General features: G+C 42.5%; 1 protein-coding gene across 6 annotated transcripts in view; it reads right to left on the bottom strand.

The window, feature by feature from the left end:
• The window catches only part of TANC2 (tetratricopeptide repeat, ankyrin repeat and coiled-coil containing 2), a 773,447-nt gene that overhangs the window by 12,170 nt on the left and 740,676 nt on the right, over positions 1-20,601 (bottom strand). For all 6 annotated transcript variants that reach the window (XM_082271257.1, XM_082271258.1, XM_082271262.1 and 3 more), the window contains 9 exons: positions 15,462-15,570; positions 12,771-12,893; positions 12,306-12,542; positions 11,256-11,441; positions 8,182-8,275; positions 7,839-7,972; positions 7,634-7,757; positions 1,017-1,192; positions 190-322 (listed from right to left, as the gene is read on the bottom strand). In XM_082271257.1, the coding sequence (XP_082127383.1) occupies positions 190-322; positions 1,017-1,192; positions 7,634-7,757; positions 7,839-7,972; positions 8,182-8,275; positions 11,256-11,441; positions 12,306-12,542; positions 12,771-12,893; positions 15,462-15,570 (1,316 nt within the window). The remainder of the gene's footprint in view (positions 1-189; positions 323-1,016; positions 1,193-7,633; positions 7,758-7,838; positions 7,973-8,181; positions 8,276-11,255; positions 11,442-12,305; positions 12,543-12,770; positions 12,894-15,461; positions 15,571-20,601) is intronic.

Raw genomic sequence — 20,601 nt, forward strand, 5'->3', positions numbered from 1 at the left:
AATATACAGTAGAGGTGCAATTCTGTGATCTTAATTCTTGTAAGGCTCACAATACTAAGCTAACTGACAAAGAACATGCAAGCCTGTTTATACTGACAATAAACACAATGGGAAACTTAACATCTGGACATCTGAACTTTCTGTAGGACGAGGGGGGTAGCAATGGCATGTCACTGCTTTGTCACTTACCTATCTTGGCTCCTTTCTTTAGAAGAGCCACAACAACTGAAGTGTTCCTGCAACCTACGGCTCTGTCCAGTGGGCGCATTCCACTATAATCCACGTGCTCGATCATTGCACCATGGTCCACTAGAAACTGGACCTGTAAACAAACAGAAGCAGATGAACTCGATCAGGACTAAGTAAAGTACTGGAAACTGGTCTGTACATCATGCTGGAAAGAAAAGTGTACTGAGGTGTAATTATCTGCAGCAGGCAGCTGGAAGGAGACTGCCAATGGGAGCTAGTCTTGTTACTAAAGACTGAAGAACAGATACGTTCTACATGCACTGGTTATCAATCTGATGGATATTATACAGAATATAGTAGGATGGCTGAACACAGCCCTTTAAATTCAAGTGCTGGATCAGAATCAAGCAATGCTTTTAAGAAATAGATCACACTGTTAACAAGGCCGCGATACTGAGCACTTCCAGGGCATATAAAGCGCTTGTTCCGGCACACAGAATTTATCTAACACTTTGGAAGGCCACCACAAGCAACTGTAATCAATTATTTCCCTTTATTTTGTGTGTATTACGCAAGTCTGAAAGAAAGATTACACAGGGTTTTGCTTTGCAGTTCAGGTAAGAATCGATAGATCCATTGGCACCTGTTGTTCTGGTTAGAGATCTGTCTAATAGCTGCTGCAAACTAACCCAGATCATGACAACTGTGAGGCTATTACAACCTACGACCCAACTCAGCAAATCTGCCTTCTATAACCTATTAATATGCATCTCCTTACTATATGCTACCAATGTATATCAGATTATTGTATCACATGGATTACTCACCACATCAGCATCCCCATAGAAGGCTGCGAGATCCAGGGGCGTACGTCCGTTCTTATCAGCATGGTCAGTAGCTGCTCCATTTTCCACCAGTGATCTCACCACAGGAAGGTGTCCCTTCAGACAGGCCCAGCTTAAAGCGGTCAGACCCTCCTTATCCATGAGGCCTATGGAAGCTCCTAAAAGAGGGTGATAAATCATATTACAAAGGGGATTTTAAAATAAATGCTTCAGCCTACTACAAGGCAGAACGTGACAAGGTCACTGTCATACTTTTAAAAATATTTTATTCTATCTTTTCATGTGACAACACTGAAGTAACGACACTTTGCTACAATGTAAAGTAGTGAGTGTACAGCTTGTATAACAGTGTAAATTTCCTGTCCCCTCAAAATAATTCAACACACAGCCATTAATGTCTAAACCGCTGGCAACAAAAGTGAGTACACCGCTAATTGAAAAAAGTCTAAATTGGGCCCGAAGTGTCAATATTTTGTGTGGCCACCATTATTTTCCAGCACTGCCTTAACCTACTTGGGCATGGAGTTCACCAGAGCTTCACAGGTCGCCACTGGAGTCCTCCATGACGACATCACGTAGCTGGTGAATGTTCGAGATCTTGCGCTCCTCCACCTTCCATTTGAGGCTGTCCCACAGATGCTCAATAAGGTTTAAATCTGGAGACATGTTTGGCCAGTCCATCACTTTTACCCTCAGCTTCTTTAGCAAGGCAGTGGTCATCTTGGAGGTGTTTTGGGGTCGTTATTATGTTGGAATACTGTCCTGCAGCCCAGTCTCTGAAGGGAGGGGGATCATGCTCGGCTTCAGTATGTCACAGTACATGTTGGCATTCATGGTTCCCTCAATGAACTGTAGCTCCCCAGTGCCGGCAGCACTCATGCAGCCCCAGACCATGACACTCCCACCACCATGCTTGACTGTAGTCAAGACACACTTGTCTTTGTACTTCTCACCTGGTTGCCGCCGCACACGCTTGACACCATGTGAACCAAAAAAGTTTATTTTGTTCTCATCAGACCACTGGACATGGTTCCAGTAATCCATGTCCATAGTCTGTCTTCAGCAAACTGTTTGTGGGCTTTCTTGTGCATCATCTTTAGAAAAGGCTTCCTTCTTTGACAACAGCCATGCAGACCAGTTGGATTCAGTGTGTGGAGTATGGTCTGAGCACTGGCAGGCTGCCCCCCCCCCCCCAAAACCCCTTCAACCTCTGCAGAAATGCTGGCAGCACTCATACATTTATTTTCCAAAGACAACCTCTGGATTTGATGCTGAGCACGTGCACTCAACTTCTTTGGTTGAATATGGCGAGGCCTGTTCTGTGTGAAACCTGTCCTGTTAATCTGCTGTATGGTCTTGGCCGCTGTGCTGTAGCTCAGTTTCAGGGTCTTGGCAATCTTATAGTCTAGGCCATCTTTATGTACAGCAACAATTCTTTTTTTCAGATCCGCAGAGAGTTCTTTGCCATGAGGTGCCATGTTGAACTTGTAGAACCAGTGACCAGTATGGGAGAGAGAGCGATAACACCAAATTTAACACACCTGCTCCCAATTCACAACTGAGACCTTGTAACACTAAGGAGTCACATGACACCGGGGAGGGGAAAATGGCTACTTGGTCCCAATTTGGACATTTTCACTTAGGGTGTACTTACTTTTGTTGCCAGCAGTTTAGACAATGTCTGTGTGTTGAGTTAGTTTGAGGGGACAGCAAATTTACACTGTTATACAAGCTGTACACTCACAACTTTACATTGTAGCAAAGTGTAATTTTTTTCAGTGTTGCCACATGAAAAGGTATAATAAAATATTTACAAAAATGTGAGGGGGTGTACTCACTTTTATGAGACACTGTATGTATAAATATATATTTACTGCATGACAAACTATTCCCATACCACTACTGGTTAGATAAAAGAAGGACAGAGGGGTGTTGGGCGCTTGTGCCAAAGGAAAAGACCCCAGTGTAATCAACCAGGTGGTCAAGGGCTGTTGTAAACTTGGCTTCACAGATGATGCTGTGGCTCAGGGCAGCTCTGGCAGGCAAAAAAAACGGAAATCCCGCTGGCAACAAAGGAGAAGAACAGGCGCCGCTGAGTGTAGCAAAAACTTTTATTACATGACAATATACAATAGTAACTCACATAGAGGTATCCTTGAGTCCATGTTCCATGTCCTGGATCACTTCCTGTATGCAGTCTCTCCGCATCCTGACTGGCCCCCAGCCGGGTGATTACAGTACAGGAAGGATCGCGGAGAAGCTGGTTCAAGTGAAGGCAGCGGTGAACCGCAAGTCCTCCGGAAGTGACGTAACGCGTTTCAGAGCATTCACACTCGGCTCCCTCATCAGACATATGCAAACTCTCTACAGCGGCGGTCATAAAAAGACACACACCGGAAAGGACTATGGCAGATGTCAGAGGGCAAACCACACAACAGGAAATGTCATATTGCCATAAATAAACTCTGATTAACTTTATGCTATATATTTTAAAATATATATATATTTTTATTTCCATTCTGTATTTAACCGCTTGCCGACTGCGCACAGTATATTTACTGCGGCAGTCAGCCCCGGCCAGGCAGAGTGACGTAGATCTACGTCGCTAGCCTGTCACCGGGTTTTGAGCCAATAGTGGGCGAGCGCGCGCTCGCTGAGGCGCGCGCCCGCCTCGGCTCGTTCACAGAGGAGTCTGGGCGTGTGACCGGCGGACCCGATGTCCGCCGGTCACACTACGATTGTCGGTAGAGCGGGAGAAAGGCGGGCGGCTTATGTAAACAAGCCGCCTGTCATTCTCCCCTGTGTAAAAATGGAGATCAGACGGTTCTACTATGTAGAACTGTTGATTTCTGTTTTTACAATAGGAGACATGTCCCATCACAGTTAGAGACACACCCCTAGGACACACTTAACCCCTCCCTCTCCAATACAGTTAACCCCTTCCCTGCCAGTGTCATTTTTACAGTAACAGTGCATATTCATAGCACTGATTACTGCAGTAATGTCACTGGTACCCCCAAAAGTGTCAAAAATGTCAGTCAAGGGTCCGATCTGTCCGCCGCAATGTCGCAGTAGCGCAAAAAAAAAAAAAAAAAAAAAAAAAAAAAAAAAAAAAAAATCGCAGATCGCCGCCATTACTCGTTAAAAAAAAAACACCAAAAATGACAAAAATCTTTCCCTTTGTTAGTAAACGTGATAACTTTTGCGCAAACCAATCAAAATACGCTTTTTGCGTTTTTTTTTACCAAACATATGTAGCATAAAACAAATTGGCCGAAAATGTTAAAAAATTTTGATTTTTAAATTTTTTTGGGGGGAATTTCATATAAAAAAAAGTGAAAAATATTGTTATTTTTGCAAAATTTACGCTCTTTTTTTGTTTATAGCGCATGATCAAAAAATCGAACAGGTGATCAAAAAACACCAAAAGAAAGCTCTGTTTGTGGGAAAAAAAGGATGTGAAATTTGTTTAGGTACAGCGTCGCACGACCGCGCAATTGTCCATTAAAGTCATGCAGTAAAAAAATCGCAAAAAACCCCCTGGTCAGGAAGGGGGTAAAATCTTCCGGGGCTTAAGTGGTTAAAATGTAATCAGAGTGTATTTATGGCAATATGACACTTCCTGTTGTTGTGTGGTTTGCCCTCTGACATCTGCCATAGTCATTTCCGGTGTGTGTCCTTTTATGACTGCCGCTGTAGAGAGTTTGCATACGTCTGATGAAGGAGCCGAGTGTGAATGCTCCGAAACGAGTTACGTCACTTCCGGGGGGCTTGCTGTTCACCGCTGCCTTCACTTGAACCAGCTCCTCCACGATCCTTCCTGTACTGTCATCACCCGGCTGCGGGCCAGTCAGGATGCGGAGAGACTGCATACAGGAAGTGATCCAGGACATGGAACATGGACTCAAGGATACCTCTATGTGAGTTACTATTATATATTGTCATGTAATAAAAGTTTTTGCTACACTCAGCGGTGCCTGTTCTTTTCCTTGGTTAGATAAAAGAACAGCATTAGAGAGCGGATTTCTTTGAGGTACAATTTACTTGATTAAAACATCTCCGGTAAGGGATGAGTCACTGCTGATGAGTCATTGAGCTGTTTAAAACAACAGGCTTGTTTAATCAAAAAAGCAAATAGAAAATTGAAAACATTTACAGGAACCTAAAGCTCCACCTGCTGGCTTAAAAGCAGAAAGCAATATTATCATATGCTGTACATTATTTCATAATTAGCAGATGAAAACAATTTTTGAAAGTTATCTTTTTTTTTTTAGTCTTTGACCTGTAAAGATAAAGAATGAACTATGCACAAAACCAGAGTATATCTAAAATTTAATTAATTACAACTAGGTGTTGTGGAACATTTTCATACAAATTCCTACACAGCAAAGTAAAATCTGTATGTACACATTCAGATCTAGGATATTAAATAATGAAATATATTTGATCGTCATGTTTAATATTAAAAGATAATATAATTATATTTTGGGAGGTAACATGACAGAAACATTCAAAAACAATTTGAAGCAAATAGCAAGTCCAAACGTTTGTTTACTGCTATCAGAAACGATTAAACTTCATTCTACTGAACATAGCACTGAATTTGTTATAAGATAAGCGGATTGCTCTGTATGGATTCAGTAAGGCCTCATACACACGGGCAGTGTGAGACATCTGTCCAAAATGTATGGTTATTTCTGCATGCAGGAGACACATCTGCAGCATACAGCTGCCTACAGTAATGGATGGGTGTATGCAGGTATAGACCATGACTATGAAATCTCATACAAGCACATAAATCCTGGAACACACAAGAGCTCTTTTGTGAGCTCTTGCAAGCACAACGTAAACCTGTGTACAACTAACTTACAGCCAGTCATTACTATGGGTAAATGTGTGCTGCGGCTGTCTCTCCTGGGCGTAGAGATGCGCCCACAATTAATGCCAAATCCCTCAAAGCATTCAGATGCATCACTGAGTAACTAAAGTTAGGAATAACTTTTTGGTTTGGATTGTTTTTGAGTGTCTCTAACATTTTACTTCCACATATTTAATATTATCTTCTTTTATTTTATATATTAAACATAAATAATAAATATATTTCACTGTTTATTAACCCTTGACCTTACTGTGTAGAGAATTTTTGTATAAAAAGGTTCCACAACACTTAGTTATAATTTATAATTGTGCTACTCTGTTTCAGAGGTGTGCCGTGTGCATGAGATGCAAACTTCAGCAGTTTTTTCAAAGCTGGTTTGGGTTAAAGTGTACCTAAACCCAAATAAAAAATGTGACATACACTAATCAGCCATAACATTAGGACCACTGACAGTTAAGTGAATAACATTAATTATCTCAATGGCACCTGAAAGTGGGTGGGATATACTAGGCAGCAAAAAACATGATGTCCCTGAAGTTGAAAGCAGGAAAAAATGGGCAAGCGTAAGAATTTGAGTGACTTTGGCAAGGGCCAAATTGTAATGGCCGGAAGACCGACCAAATCCAAAACTGCAGCTCTTGTGGGACGTTCCCAGTCTTCAGTGGTCAGGACCAACCAAAAGTGGTTCAAGGTAGGAAAACTAGCAACATGGTCATTGATCCGTGTGGATAGCAAAGTCTGGCCCATGTAGTCTGATCCAGCTACTGTTGCTCAAATTGCTATAAAATTCATGCTGGTTCTGATAGAAAGGTGTCAGAACACAGTGCATTGCACTTTGTTGAGTACGGGGCGGAGTAGCTGCAGACTGGTCAGGGTGCCCATGCTGACCAGTGTCCACAGCAAAAAGCACCTACAATGGGCATGTGAGCTTCAGAACTAGACCATGGAGCAATGGAAGAAAGTGGCCTGGTCTGACGAATCATGTTTTCTTCTACAACATGTGGATGGCCGGATGTGTATGTCGTTTACCTGGGGAACAGACGGCACCAGGATGCACTATAGGAAATCCAATCAATAGAGGTCCCTCCTTGCAACTTACAGGACCCAAAGGAACTGCTACTGATGGCTTGGTGCCAGATACCTTCAGAGGTCTAGTGGAGTCCATGCCTCAATGGGTCAAATATTAGGTGGGTGGTCATAATGTTTTGGCTGATTGTTGTAGATTACAGCTTACCCATTCTTAAATGTGATGTCTGCATTGTGTTTTTTTTTTGTTTTTATGCTCTCTTTCTTTTAGTATCACCTGACGATTCTGCCGTTAACCTACTGTCTCGCCAAGGGTGACAACGCTTACAATTCTGAATCTATGGAGCAGCTGTGCGGTCAACCCTAGGTCAGGAAGTGTGTTAGGACTATAGAAGACCTCCTGACCACAGGAAGCACAACATTGTTTGAGATTTCAGAGCAGCATTGTCAGCTCACTAAAGGAGGTCAGAAACTCATTGGATTTCTGGCAGAATTGACAGGTATTTTTTGCACTCATTGAACAGATATAACAAGCCCTTTCAATTGTATAAATTACAGACAAAAGGGATTAGAGAAGTTCCTTATAAAAGGTTTACATACACAATAACATGTAACTCCTAATTCCCAGCTTTGCTGTTCAAATGGAAGCTGCAGTCCTGGGACAGCTCCACTACAACCACATGGCTGTACTAACCTTGTGCCAGCAGAAACTCCACAGTAGCTACATGTCCTTCTGAAGCAGCGGTCATTAATGGAGTACGGCCCTGCTTGTCTGCCATGCTAACATCTGCACCATGTGTAAGCAGCAAATCAACAATCTGTAAAAGAACGAACTGGTCAGTCTTCGTATCCATCAATTATTTACCTATACAAGACAAAGTAACCATCTGCATTGTTACCTGCCAATGTCCCTGTCGGACAGCACTAAATATTGGAACAACGCCTCTCCGGTTAGGTTGGGATACGGCAGCCCCTTGTTCTAACAATAGGCGGCAAACCTCAAGCTTTCCACGCCCTGCAGCAGCTGTAAGAGCTGTGAGAAGAGGATGAGAGTAAGAATAGGTATGTAAAAAAATTATAGAACAGAGAATTAATAAGAGAAGATAAAGGGACAGAAATTATATAAAAATGACTGATGTAAATACATTGCATCGAACAGATTCCAGCATCAATGAAATGTAGACAATGTCATATTTCAGCTCCAAGAAAACTCCCTAAAGAGCGCACAGCCTCAGCACTCACCCGTCTCTCCCCATAGACTATCAAAGCTGTTGATCTGAGCTCTCTGTTCCTCTTCTTCATCCTTTTCTGGTAAGTCCAGGAGGTAAGAGACAATCTGAAAAAAAGAAAAGGCAGATGCTAAATAGCGCTCAAAGAAAACATTTATTTAAAAACTGGATCGATGTCATGATGAGGTGTGCTTTCTCCAATCAGTTTGTTTCACCAAATTCTTTCGCACACATGATGTGAAACAAACTTCTTCAGCACAGGGAAAGACCGACCCCTAAACACAAAGGCTGTGACCTTAAACAAAAAGAAAAAACTTTTACTGTGATATGGAATCCCATTAGTTTAACGCTTTCTTCCATTTACCTCATCGAAAACTGTCATCCCTGGGGCCCTGGAAAGGATCCTCGGATATTAAAAACATTACGACTAAAAGGGCCATTGAACCCCCATTACATCATAAATTATTTTATGTATAGGAGAATATAATTTTTTAAAAATGGATGAGAAAACATTTCAGAAGATTAAAGAACAACTGTCATGATACATTGAATTACAGGTAGAGCAATGTATAAATACCTTGCAATCTTTTTCTAGCTTTGTCTGATCCCTCCTCTCTGCTCCTCCCCTCATAGCAGCCAACATTTGTGGGCAATAACCTTAGGAGCAGTGGTAGAGCGCAGCTGCCACTGCCCCTTTAAAGAATATTAAAAGGCTTACTAACCAGCCAGGATCTGTGTATTGCAGTGATGGCGAACCTTGGCATCCCAGATGTTTTGGAACTACATTTCCCATGATGCTCAACTACACTGCAGAGTGCATGAGCATCATGAGAAATATAGTTCCAAACATCTGGGGTGCCAAGGTTCGCCATCACTGGTATAGTGTATTAGGAAGTGGAGATGAGTGAAGCACCCATAGAAATTAAAAGAAGATTTCTTCTGTAGGCCTCTTGTACACAGGAGTAAAAAACACTACTTTTTTACTGATCCGAACACAGGTGCATTGTCCATGGAACAATTCACACACCTGAATAAGGATCAGTAATACAGTGATGAGTATAAAGCTGTGAAATAAAAATGGAGTGCAGAAATTTACACACAATGCCTGTGTTGACAGGCTTTAGGTTTGAGTCTGTGGCATTAGTTTGAAATTAGTTTCAGACACTTCTGAAATCCTTCATTAGTCATTGACAGGTGCATTTGATCTGCAGTTGACCTTTTCCTGACCTGGCATTGACCAGCTTCAGGGTTGGTTCACACCTGAATCACAGGAACGTGGTCTGCATTTCTGTGCCAATGGGCTGAAATCACACTGGATTGCACCAAAAGTTGTTCATGTACTAATTTTCATTTACAAATCTTATTAGAGTGATATTAACCACTTTACGACCAGTCACTGTGCCTCTACTGCGGCACAGTGGCTCGTTCCCGTCCAGCGACGTAGACCTGTGGGCGGTGCCCGCGCGCCGCCGGAGGCTCGCACCCGCTGTTTTCAGTCACAGCGGGAGTCGGGCCAAGGGAGGAGCGGCGGTGATAACCACCGCTCTTCCCCGATCGTCGGGGGATCGAGTTTGGAGATCCGCCCGCCTGTGTAAACAAAGCGGGCGGATCTCCTAAGTGACAGACAGTGACAGATTGCAGGGTTCAGCATAGCTGAACCTGCGATCTGTCCCTGTGTCACTCAGTCAACCCCCCCCCCCCCACACACACACACGTTCGTAAGCACCAGGCATACATTAACCCCTCCCTCTCCAATAAAATTAACCCCTTCCCTGCCAGTGTCATTTTTACAGTAACAGTGCATATTTATAGCATTGATTACTGTAGTAATGTCACTGGTACCCCCAAAAGTGTCAAAAATGTCAGTCAGGGGTCCGATCTGTCCGCCGCAATGTCGCAGTCCCGCAAAAAAAAAATATCGCAGATTGCCGCCATTACTCGTTAAAAAAAAAACACCAAAAATGACAGAAATCTTTACCTTAGTTAGTAAACGCAATAACTTTTGCGCAAACCAATCAAAATACGCTTATTGCAATTTTTTTACCAAACATAGGTAGTAGAAAACAAATTGGCCAAACATTTAAAAAAATTTTTGATTTTTACATTTTTTGGGGGGGGAATTTCATATAAAAAAATTTGAAAAATATTATTTTTTCAAAATGTACGCTATTTTTTTGTTTATAGCGCAAAAAGTAAAAAATCGCACAGGTGATCAAATACCTTCAAAAGAAAGTTCTGTCTGTGGGAAAAAAAGGACGTAAATTTTGTTTGGGTACGGCGTTGCACGACCGCACAATTGTCAGTTAAAGTCGCACAGTGCCAAATCGCAAAAAGCGGCCTGGACGTAAGACAGCAAAATCTTGTTTTTTTCATAGAATGCATGAAGATAAAAAAACCTTCTGCCTTTACAAACCCCTTAAAGCTATTTAGCCAGGATAACTACAGTCACCACAGGCCACAAAGGCATTCAAATAGATTTCTACACACTTGTTCAGTTGCATAAAATATAACGAGCCAGCAAGGCCTGGGTTTAGTTTCACAGAACTGTCGATACACTGCATTTTCCTACCTACATCTTGAGAGAGGAGACTCTGAATGGATAAGTCATTACCACTGAGACTGCATCTAATATTCCAATGTAGATTTCATTAATAGAAAATAAGTGTGCGGCAATATCAAATAATAGAACAAATGAACAAATCATAAAGATACAACCAAAGGATTCTCTGCAGATCTCCGACAGTAAAGTTCTCATATCCTTGAATGTCAAGCTATTAAGAATTTGGGAGATGGAAATGAGCGTAGGTGTTCTATCAGAGGCTATATGGATAAACCTTGTTCTGTATTCAGCTTCAACAAACAGCGGGAACAGTCTTGTTCAAACCTGATTGTTATTTTAATGTTCGTAATACTCCAGGGGGTACAAAAACAGCAGGCAAGAAAATAGTGCTAGTCCGTTCTAACATGTAGCAAAAACTGAAGTGAGGAGAATCTATTTCTTATCATTTTGTAATAATATATTCCTGTACAATGAACCCCGGGGGGCCCTCCCCCGCCCTTGCCATTCTTCTTTAATGATGTTCTTACCTCTGAGTATCCCATGCTGGCGGCTGCAATCAATGCTTGCTGGATGGCCTGGCTCTTCTTTAGGACTCCTGACTGCTGTCCAGCCATAGTCCAGTCACACTGGATGAGGTATTTCACTACCTCCAGGTGGCCCCGGAGAGCAGCGTGGACAAGGGCACACTGCCCGTTTTTATCCAAGAGGTCCACCTGCAGGCACAGACCAAAGGAAGGAAACAATAAAGAATGAAGAGATCAGATTTTTTGTTTTAAGGGCTTAGTGAACATGAACCAACAAATACTTGTCACATTCTGTACTGTTTGGTCTTTTTTCTTTTTTTTTACGTTGCCATGTCGTCTGGCAGTCAGTCAACTGTCAAGTGAACAACCTGCAGGCTTGGGCAGGTTCCCAGGCACCAGGTTATGCGGGGGCGAGGACAGAATGTCTGTGTTGTACACAGCCCCTAGATATCACCCCCATGGTTCTACCTGCAGGAGGGTACTGTGAGCATGGCATGTATAACATAATACAGCCACACAAAACTAAAATATACCGTCTAATTAACTCCTGGCAGCACGAAATTACATTCTCTGCATCAATACATTACAATTGTAGGACAGGTAGTGATAAATTAAAAGTTCTGTGACGAGATTTTAAAGCCACCAAGCTTATCTATAGACATTTTAAATAAACTTGTTATTGCAATTATTATTAATTAAACGTAGGCACAATACTTTCTATTATCTCTGTTATGACTTAAAACGGTGTGCAGGCCAGTTCAATATAGCCCATTAGTGTTATGGTGACAACAGGATAATAAACTATTTTATATAGCGCCTTTAAAAGGTAGCTTCTCAAAGCGTTTCACAAAGAAAACAGAAGAAATGCACAGGATAAAAAGGGACAATTATGTGAAAGCTTGTCTAAAGAAAAATGTTTTTAGATTTGATTTGAATGAAGAGGGTTTTACGGTGATGCCAATAGTGTCACCTAGATGACTTGCAGGCCACCTTTAGACCCTAACCACAGTTAAACCATTTTTATTCCCTTGTAGCAGACTTGTCCAAACTCACCTTAGCTTTCCTCTTGCACAAAAGCATGGCAATAGTCAGGTGACCTGAAGCAGCAGCATACGCTAGAGGGGTCATTCCACTCTCAGAACTGGCATCCACATTGACAGAGAACTCAAGCAGCAGAGCCACCATTTCCGTGTATCCTAAATGGGCCTGAACACACAGGATGGGGGCATTGTTCAGCACCTCTGTGCGGTAATTAACATTAGCTCCGCCCATGATCAAGAGACGGCTCACCTAAGAAATAAGTAATACAACAGAGATTAATGAAGGATACAAGACAAAGATGGACACAGAAATATTTTTACTCAGGAATTTCAGTGCAGGAACACAAACAAATCCTAAAATAACTTAAGATTGTACCAACCAAATCTGTTTCAGCTGTTCTAACAAACCATAAAAAACAGAAATCTTTACATGTAATATATTTGCAGATATGCGATCAGTTTAACAGCTCAGGCCCACCTTGATGTTGGGAGTGTAGAGATTTCTGAGAGATGCAAGGGCCATGGAGAGGCCATCTGTGCTGTATGATATCCACAGGGCTTGCAAGATGGATGAGGAAACGCCAACTTTCTTGCTGAGACCCTATAAATACAGAATTACGTCAGTAACATTTACATTCACTGGAAAAAATTCAGAGAAAAATAAATAAATATCACAGTCTGTTTTTAAGACAAAAGGGAACTGTTTATAGCTCTCAAATATTCTTCGCTTGAACCTCCCTCTTTCCTTCCCAACAATGTCTACTTTTTCTTCAAACATGTGTATTGCCTGATTATTATCACTAAGTCAATTATTACACTAACAACATTATATTAAAAAGCCACCTTTTATATGAAGTTATTATGGGAGTGTGTATGGCTTCAGATCTTTATTAATTGTTCTCTCTGTGTTTTGAATGGTCACCTACCAAAATGGGGGAGATTTACTAAAACTGGTGATTCTGGTGCAGCTGTGCGCAGTTACCAATCAGCTTCTAACTTCAGCTTGTTAAATTAAGCTTTGACAATAAAAGCAGATTGGTTACAATGCACAGCTGCACCAGATTCTGTATGCACCAGTTTTAGTAAATCTCCCCCAGTGGCTCTAAGTGTGATCTAGGAGGTGTGTCCAGAAAGTAATGAGAATGATATTTTAAAAAATTTTATTGAAAAATTTTACAATTGAACATGGTCTCCTTTAAAGTATGAGCCTTGCGAGTATACACAACCCTCCCAGCAATTTTTCCATTCTTCATAGCATCCCTGGAAGTCTTCAAGTGAGATGGCATTCAGAGCCTGCATAGTGGCTCTTTGGACTTTATCCATACTATCTAAACGGTGTCCTTTCAAACCCTTCTTATCTTTGGGAATATGAAAAAAGTCACAAGGAGCCAAGTCAGGGCTGTAGGTGGATGGAGAAGCACCGTGATGCGTTTTTCAGCCAAAAACTCCCTGACAGTGAAAGCATTGTGACTCGGTGTGTTGTCGTGATGAAGGATCCAAGAGAAGCCGATCTCAGGACACACACAAAAAAACGCTTTGTCTCAAGCGACTGAAAGCTTCCAGGTAAAATCTTTGATTCACAGTTTGACCAGCAGGTACATATTCATTATGGACATTTCCAGGTGAATCAAAAAAATCAATGACCATTGCTTTGACTTTTGATTTGCTCATTCCAGATTTCTTGGGGCCCGGTGACGTGGGTTTGTGACATTCTGAACTTTGTTTCTTCATCTTGGGATCGTAATCAAGCACCCAGGATTCATCTCCCATGATCACTTGACTCAAAAAAATCAGGCTCTCTTTACAAATGGGCCAACATGTCTTGGTAAATGAGTTGATGGTATTCCTTCTGATCAGGTGACAACTTCTTTGGAACAAGTGTTGCACAAACTTATCTCATGCTCAAATCCTAAGGCTTGCTTTCATGAACAATTGACTCGGTCACGGTTGAGAACAGACCTCACTGCATCCACATTCTGTTCTGTTTTTGACAAAGAGGGGCACCCTGATCGTAGTTCATCTTCAACACCTTCTCGTCTTTCCTTGAAGGCCTTGTGCCATCAGTACACTCGTGCAGATGATAGTGCAGCTTCTCCAAAAGCTTTCCTCACCATTTCCAAAGTTTTGAATGCACTTTTATCCAATTTCACGTGTACCGATGTTCCAAACTCACTTGCATTTTTCTTAATACGAGGCACTTGAACAGGGTGTCACAAAAAAAACATGTCTTGACTCTTGACAGGGCTGAATTGCAACTGATCAGTGTTTTAATGTATACCTGGAACCCCACCTCAAGTGACAATATATGTATTAAAGATAGGATTTCTATTGATCCTATGTATAAAATTATGATATATGTTTTTGTTTTGTTTGCCTCCATAGGAGATAGGGACTAGCCCAGTTGACATATTCCTGAAGAAGCACCAAAGTGTGAAACATGTAGAGTCTAGTGTCAAAATTAGAATCCACCTCACCGCTGTTGAATACCCATTTTTACCATAGCATGTCCCGCCTTGGGTTGGGGTGCAATTTTTGAGGCTCTCTGGAGGTTGTGTTCCAACACCGGATAGGAAGGTGGTTTTCAGGGCGGCTTGTATACTAGAGAGGATTTTCTATTTTGTTGAATATACATTTTATTGCTGTTTATGTGATATATATATATATATATATATATATATAAAATTAATAAAATAATATTTTTAACTAAACTAATGATGTTGTAAACTGTGGTGTGCCACTAAAGTCCATTTGATTTTTTTCACATTATCTAAACTTGATTCGGGATGAGGCACTGATTATTGTAGTGTCCATAGCGCTGCCCTATGGTGACACTTACAAATTGGACTCATTATATTCTGGACACACCTTGTATAATCTGTACCAGTGTGATTACTTACCAAAAGTATTAATGCTACCCCAGAAAAAAAAAACAATATGATACTAGGGATGGTATAACTATTTTTGGTTTCATCAAGAATATTGGAAATCATGTACCACTTAGGGTAATGGCAATGGTGTGCCTAAAAAATGTTGGTGGTAAAAGGCGCTCCATCTCATATTGTTAGAAGTTATGCAATGTGAATGATTTGGTAATAACAGGAGGAGAAAAAGGAAAATACAATAAAGAGCCCTCAGGTTTAATCATGGTAGTGTCCAGTGCTATTCATACCTTGAAGATATGTGCTTTCAGTATGTGGTGCCCAAGCTCTATTGTCTGCTGCCTGTTCAGCTTCCCTTCCTGACGAGAGAACCAGAAAGCCAGCAGGATATGTCCACTCCTAAGGAAGACACACAGAGTTTTTTGCTTATATCCATCAGTTACTCAGCATGATCTTTCATAGACAAACTAGAACGGCTACCACAGCATGGCATGAAAATAAAACAATGAAAGCTGAAATACATTTCCTAATTCATGCCCTAAGACCATATAAACTATTCACAATAAGGGGATTTAAGCAAGATAATACCTTAGAAATGATAGCATGCACAGATAAGCCACAAAAATATGTTTAAATATTCCTACCATTGTTTTTATACACTTGTCTCCTAACAAGATCTTCCACTGTAATGACACTGTAGTACTACATAAGATCCACAAATACAGGGGTTGAGAATTTCTGGACACTTTAGGAGCCAACAGGCAATTCTTAGGAGCCAGAAGTTTGGCCTACCACTGACAACCTTAGAGAACTTAGCCAGCTGTCATTTTTTTCTCTAAAGTAATAAAGAGTAACTCCACTTTTCTTGAGAAAAAAAAAAAAAGGAGCATTCCCCTCTGGGTGATCTATATACATTGCAAGGATTTTTATCAAACTTTGTTGTAGATTCTTACTGTTTGTTATTCTGAAGAAATAGCTGCTTGTTTGTCGTGTCCATGTGCCAAGTGGATGTGGATAGGAATGACTTTTTGATTAGTGATCAGTTGCTGCACTTGCAGGGTCCTAATAATGGCAGGGTCTGCATCCCTTTAGACCCTTTGGTAGCATCTCACCAAAACTGAAATGTTTGCTGCAAATAATGGCCAAAATCTAACTTGTATTTTAGTGCAGACTTCTGGGACAATCAGTGAGCCAATCACACAAGCAGGAAATGATGTTTCAGGGGGACGTCCCGTACACCATCTGTATACAGAACACCTCCAGCTTGCCATATTGCATTGCATTTAACAGAAAATGACCGCGTTGAAGATTGAAAAGGAAAGGTCATTTTTAATAATATTAAATTACAAATGTAAATCACTATTGTATGTGCTTTATTATTTTGGATTTGCAATAATTCTTTCCCATTTTTTCCCATTAAAGTGGAGTTACCCTTTATATCAAACCTGTGCTGCCCCCCTCCTTAGCAGGACATATTCCCTTCATCAAGGTTAGTATGTGCTGCTGGAAAGAGGGAAATAAAGACTTCAGCTCTCATACCTGTTTGGAGACGTTTCTACATTGCCACAACTGTTTGTAGTTTGTGAAAACTTTGTCATTACATAACAAAATAATACATATATTTTTGGGGGACAAACTAGGGTTTTTTTTTTTGGCAATATTTATTTTCTATGTAATCTATAGACAAAAAGTAATTTTTTTGTTGAGCAGTGTTTTTTTTTTTAAAGTTTTACTGTAAATAAAAAGAATATTTTTATCCTTTAAACTGTCCATTTTAAAATGACACTAAGATTATGTTTCCGGTACAAAGCATGGCTTATTTGTTAAATGAAAAATCTGATTTTTGTAAGATCTTACCGTAAAATCCTTTTCTCTTAAGCTCATTGACAGACTTGGTCTTCTTGATTCTCAAGAGCTGGGTTATGTTGTCTCCGCAGGAGTAGGACTAGGCAGAAAGACAAAACGTTCTGGCTCCACCTTAGGGGCAGTCCCTGAGGGTATATCCTCCCTCTCTCTGCTACAGGGAATCAGTTCTGTTCTAAAGCAGTAACAGAGAATTTAACCCAACCCAACTCAATGATAGAGGGGCGGGTACTACGTCTGTCAATGAGCTTAAGAGAAAAGGATTTTACGGTAAGATCTTACAAAAATCCGATTTTCTCTATCGCTCATTGACAGACGTAGTCTTCTTGATTCTCAAGAGCTGGGACATCCAGAAGCAGTGCCACAAATGAGGGGTGGGATTGACAAAAATCAAAATCCAATCTAGAAGGCCCAACCGGTGCCAAACTAGAAGTTTTAAAGGCTCATTATAAACAAAGAATGAGACTCAAAAGAAAAATTTCCAACGGAAAAAAACCCTCGAGGCAGACCACTGGTCTCCTCAAATGGCGGCCTGCAAAACCTTGCGGCCAAACACGGCATCAGATGATGCCATTACATCAACTTTATAATGTTTTGTAAAGGTATGCACCGACGACCAGGTAGCCGCCTTGCACACCTGGACCACTGACGCCTGATGGCGAAAGGCCCATGACGCACTAAGCGCCCGAGTGGAGTGCGCCTTAACAGGGAACGGGGGCTCCCGACCCTTAATAGAATAAGCCTGTACCACCGTCTGTCTGATCCATTTGGAAATGGTCGCGGCAGATGCAGGCAACCCCTTTTTGGGTCCATCCGGGATCACAAAAAGTGAATCCGTCTTGCGAAACGAGTCTGTCGTTTTTAAGTATACCCTGATCGCCCGGACCACATCCAAGGAGTGTAAAGCAAACTCCCGAGGATGACTGGGCTTAGGACACAGGGAAGGTAATACAATTTCTTCATTCAGATGAAATTCTGAAACCACTTTTGGTAGGAAGGATGGATTCGGACGAAGAACCACCTTATCTCTATGAACCACCAGATATGGGGAACGACAAGATAATGCGGCCAGTTCTGACACCCTGCGTGCAGAAGTAATAGCCACCAAGAAGGCCACCTTCTGGGACAACGTAGGTAGAGGAATCTCCCTAATATCTTCAAAGGGAGGTTTCTGAAGAACCGACAATACTAAATTAAGATCCCAGGGTGGTAACGGCGCGCGCACTGGCGGAGCCAGATGTCGCACCCCCTGGATGAAATTCCGCACCAAGGAATGAGTAGCCAAAAGGCTTCTGAAAGAAGATAGCTAATGCTGAGACCTGACCCTTGATAGTACTCAAGGCCAGTTTCTGCTCAACCCCTTGTTGCAGAAAAGCTAATATTCGACTAACCGAATAAGACCGTGGACGGAACCCCAGAGGTTCACACCATGCAATGTAGGACTTCCATGTACGATGATAAATCTTTCTGGAAGTCGCTTTCCTTGCTTCAACTAGAGTAGGAATAACTGAAGCTGACAAACCTTTGTCCTTCAGCACCTGGGTCTCAATAGCCAGGCCGTTAAAGCCAGCGATCGTAAAGCAGGATGGAAGATCGGTCCCTGAGACAGTAGGTCCTCCCTGAGAGGAAGTCTCCACGGGATGTCCGCCACCAGTCTGACCACGTCGGCGTACCAAGCTCGACGAGGCCAGTCCGGAGCTACCAGAATTACTGGAATCCCTTCCTCCTCTATCCTGCGAAGAAGTCTTGGCAGTAACCCGAGAGGAGGGAAGGCATACATTAGCTGGTATTGCCCCCACGGGGCGATCAGTGCGTCTGCGGTCTCTGCTAGAGGATCGCGGGAGCGAGCCACGAATCTCTGTACTTTCCTGTTGAATCGTGATGCCAACAGATCCACATCCGGGGTGCCCCACCGTAGGCACAACTGGTGGAAAACTTCTGGATGGAGGGACCATTCCCCCTGATCCAGAGTCTGATGGCTGAGATAATCTGCCTGCCAATTCTCCACCCCCGGAATGAACACCGCAGAGATAGCTGGAACAAATCGTTCCGCCCAGCGAAGAATGCAAGCCACTTCTTTGGCCGCTCGGACACTCTTGGTGCCCCCCTGGTGATTGACATAAGCCACGGCCGTGGCATTGTCCGACTGGATCCGAACCGGGCTGCCCTAGAGCTGCTCGGTCCAGTGAATCAGACAAAGTCTGATCGCTCTCAGTTCCAATACATTTATCGGCCACCTGGATTCTTCCAGGGACCAAAGTCCCTGGACAGATAACTGACCGAGAATTCCTCCCCATCCGGACAGACTGGCATCCGTGGTCACTATCATCCAATATATTGGCAGAAATGACTTTCCCTGGCTGAGCATCGGAGACCGAAGCCACCAGACCAGAGACTCTCTGGTCTGTTTGCTCAATCGGATCTGATTGTCCAGGGATTCCGAAATCCGATTCCATCTGAGAAGAATCTCTTGCTGAAGAATTCGGGTATGGGACTGGGCAAATGGGACTGCTTCGAAGGAAGCCACCATCAACCCCAGAACCCTCATGCAAGTTCGAAGAGAAGACCAGCTGTTGGATAGTAACAACTGGACTGCTAATTGAATCTTCCGGAGTTTCCCTACCGGAAGAAAAACTCTTGTCCTGACTGTGTCTAGAATTAGACCCAGATATTCGAGCCTCTGGGTGGGAACCAGAAATGACTTTTGCTGGTTCACCAGCCACCCGAATTCCTGTAAAGAAATTATAGTAATTTCTATGTTTTGTAGCAAGGTCTGAGGAGACTCTGCATGAAGCAGAAGAACGTCTAGGTAACCAAGAATCGATATGCCTCTTTGGCGCAGTAGTGCCAACATTGGGGCCAACACCTTCGTGAAGACCCGAGGAGTCGTGGCGAGACCGAAAGGTAACGCCACAAACTGATAGTGGTTCTCTTCTACGGAAAAGCGTAGAAACCGCTGATGTCCTGCGAAAATGGGAATGTGAAGATATGCGTCCTTGATGTCTATGGACGCTAGGACATCCCCTGGATGCAGGAAGGCTGCTACTGTGCGAATGGACTCCATTCTGAATTTTCTTATGTTGACAAAAGAATTGAGTGCCCTTAAGTCCAGAATTGGACGCACTTTGCCCTCTTTCCTGGGTATTGTAAATAGGTTTGAATAAAACCCCTGAAAACGTTCTGTCCAAGGAACGTGGACTACCACTCCTTGTTGTAGTAAATCCGTGACTGCTCTCCGCAGATCTTCTAAACGATCCGGAGATAGTCGAATATTGGAAGGGAAGAATCGCGCCGGTGGGAGAGATCGAAACTCGATCTTGTACCCTGACCTTATGACTTCGCAAACCCACTTGTCCGGGATTCTGGAAAGCCATGGATCCGGGAACCGGCGAAGACGTCCCCCCACCCCAGTTATGGGTGGGGGCGCACCTTCAGGCTTTGGACGATTTATCTTCAGGTCTGGAGGGGGCGGGCTTTTGCTTGCCCGACCAACGTCCCCTGAAGCCTCCTGAAGGAGCTTTGGAGGACTTAATTTTTTCACCCGCGGGATGAAAAAACCTTTTGTGA

The sequence above is a fragment of the Pelophylax lessonae genome (genome assembly GCF_965119305.1).
Source record: "Pelophylax lessonae genome assembly, chromosome: 11".
NCBI lineage: Eukaryota > Metazoa > Chordata > Amphibia > Anura > Ranidae > Pelophylax > Pelophylax lessonae.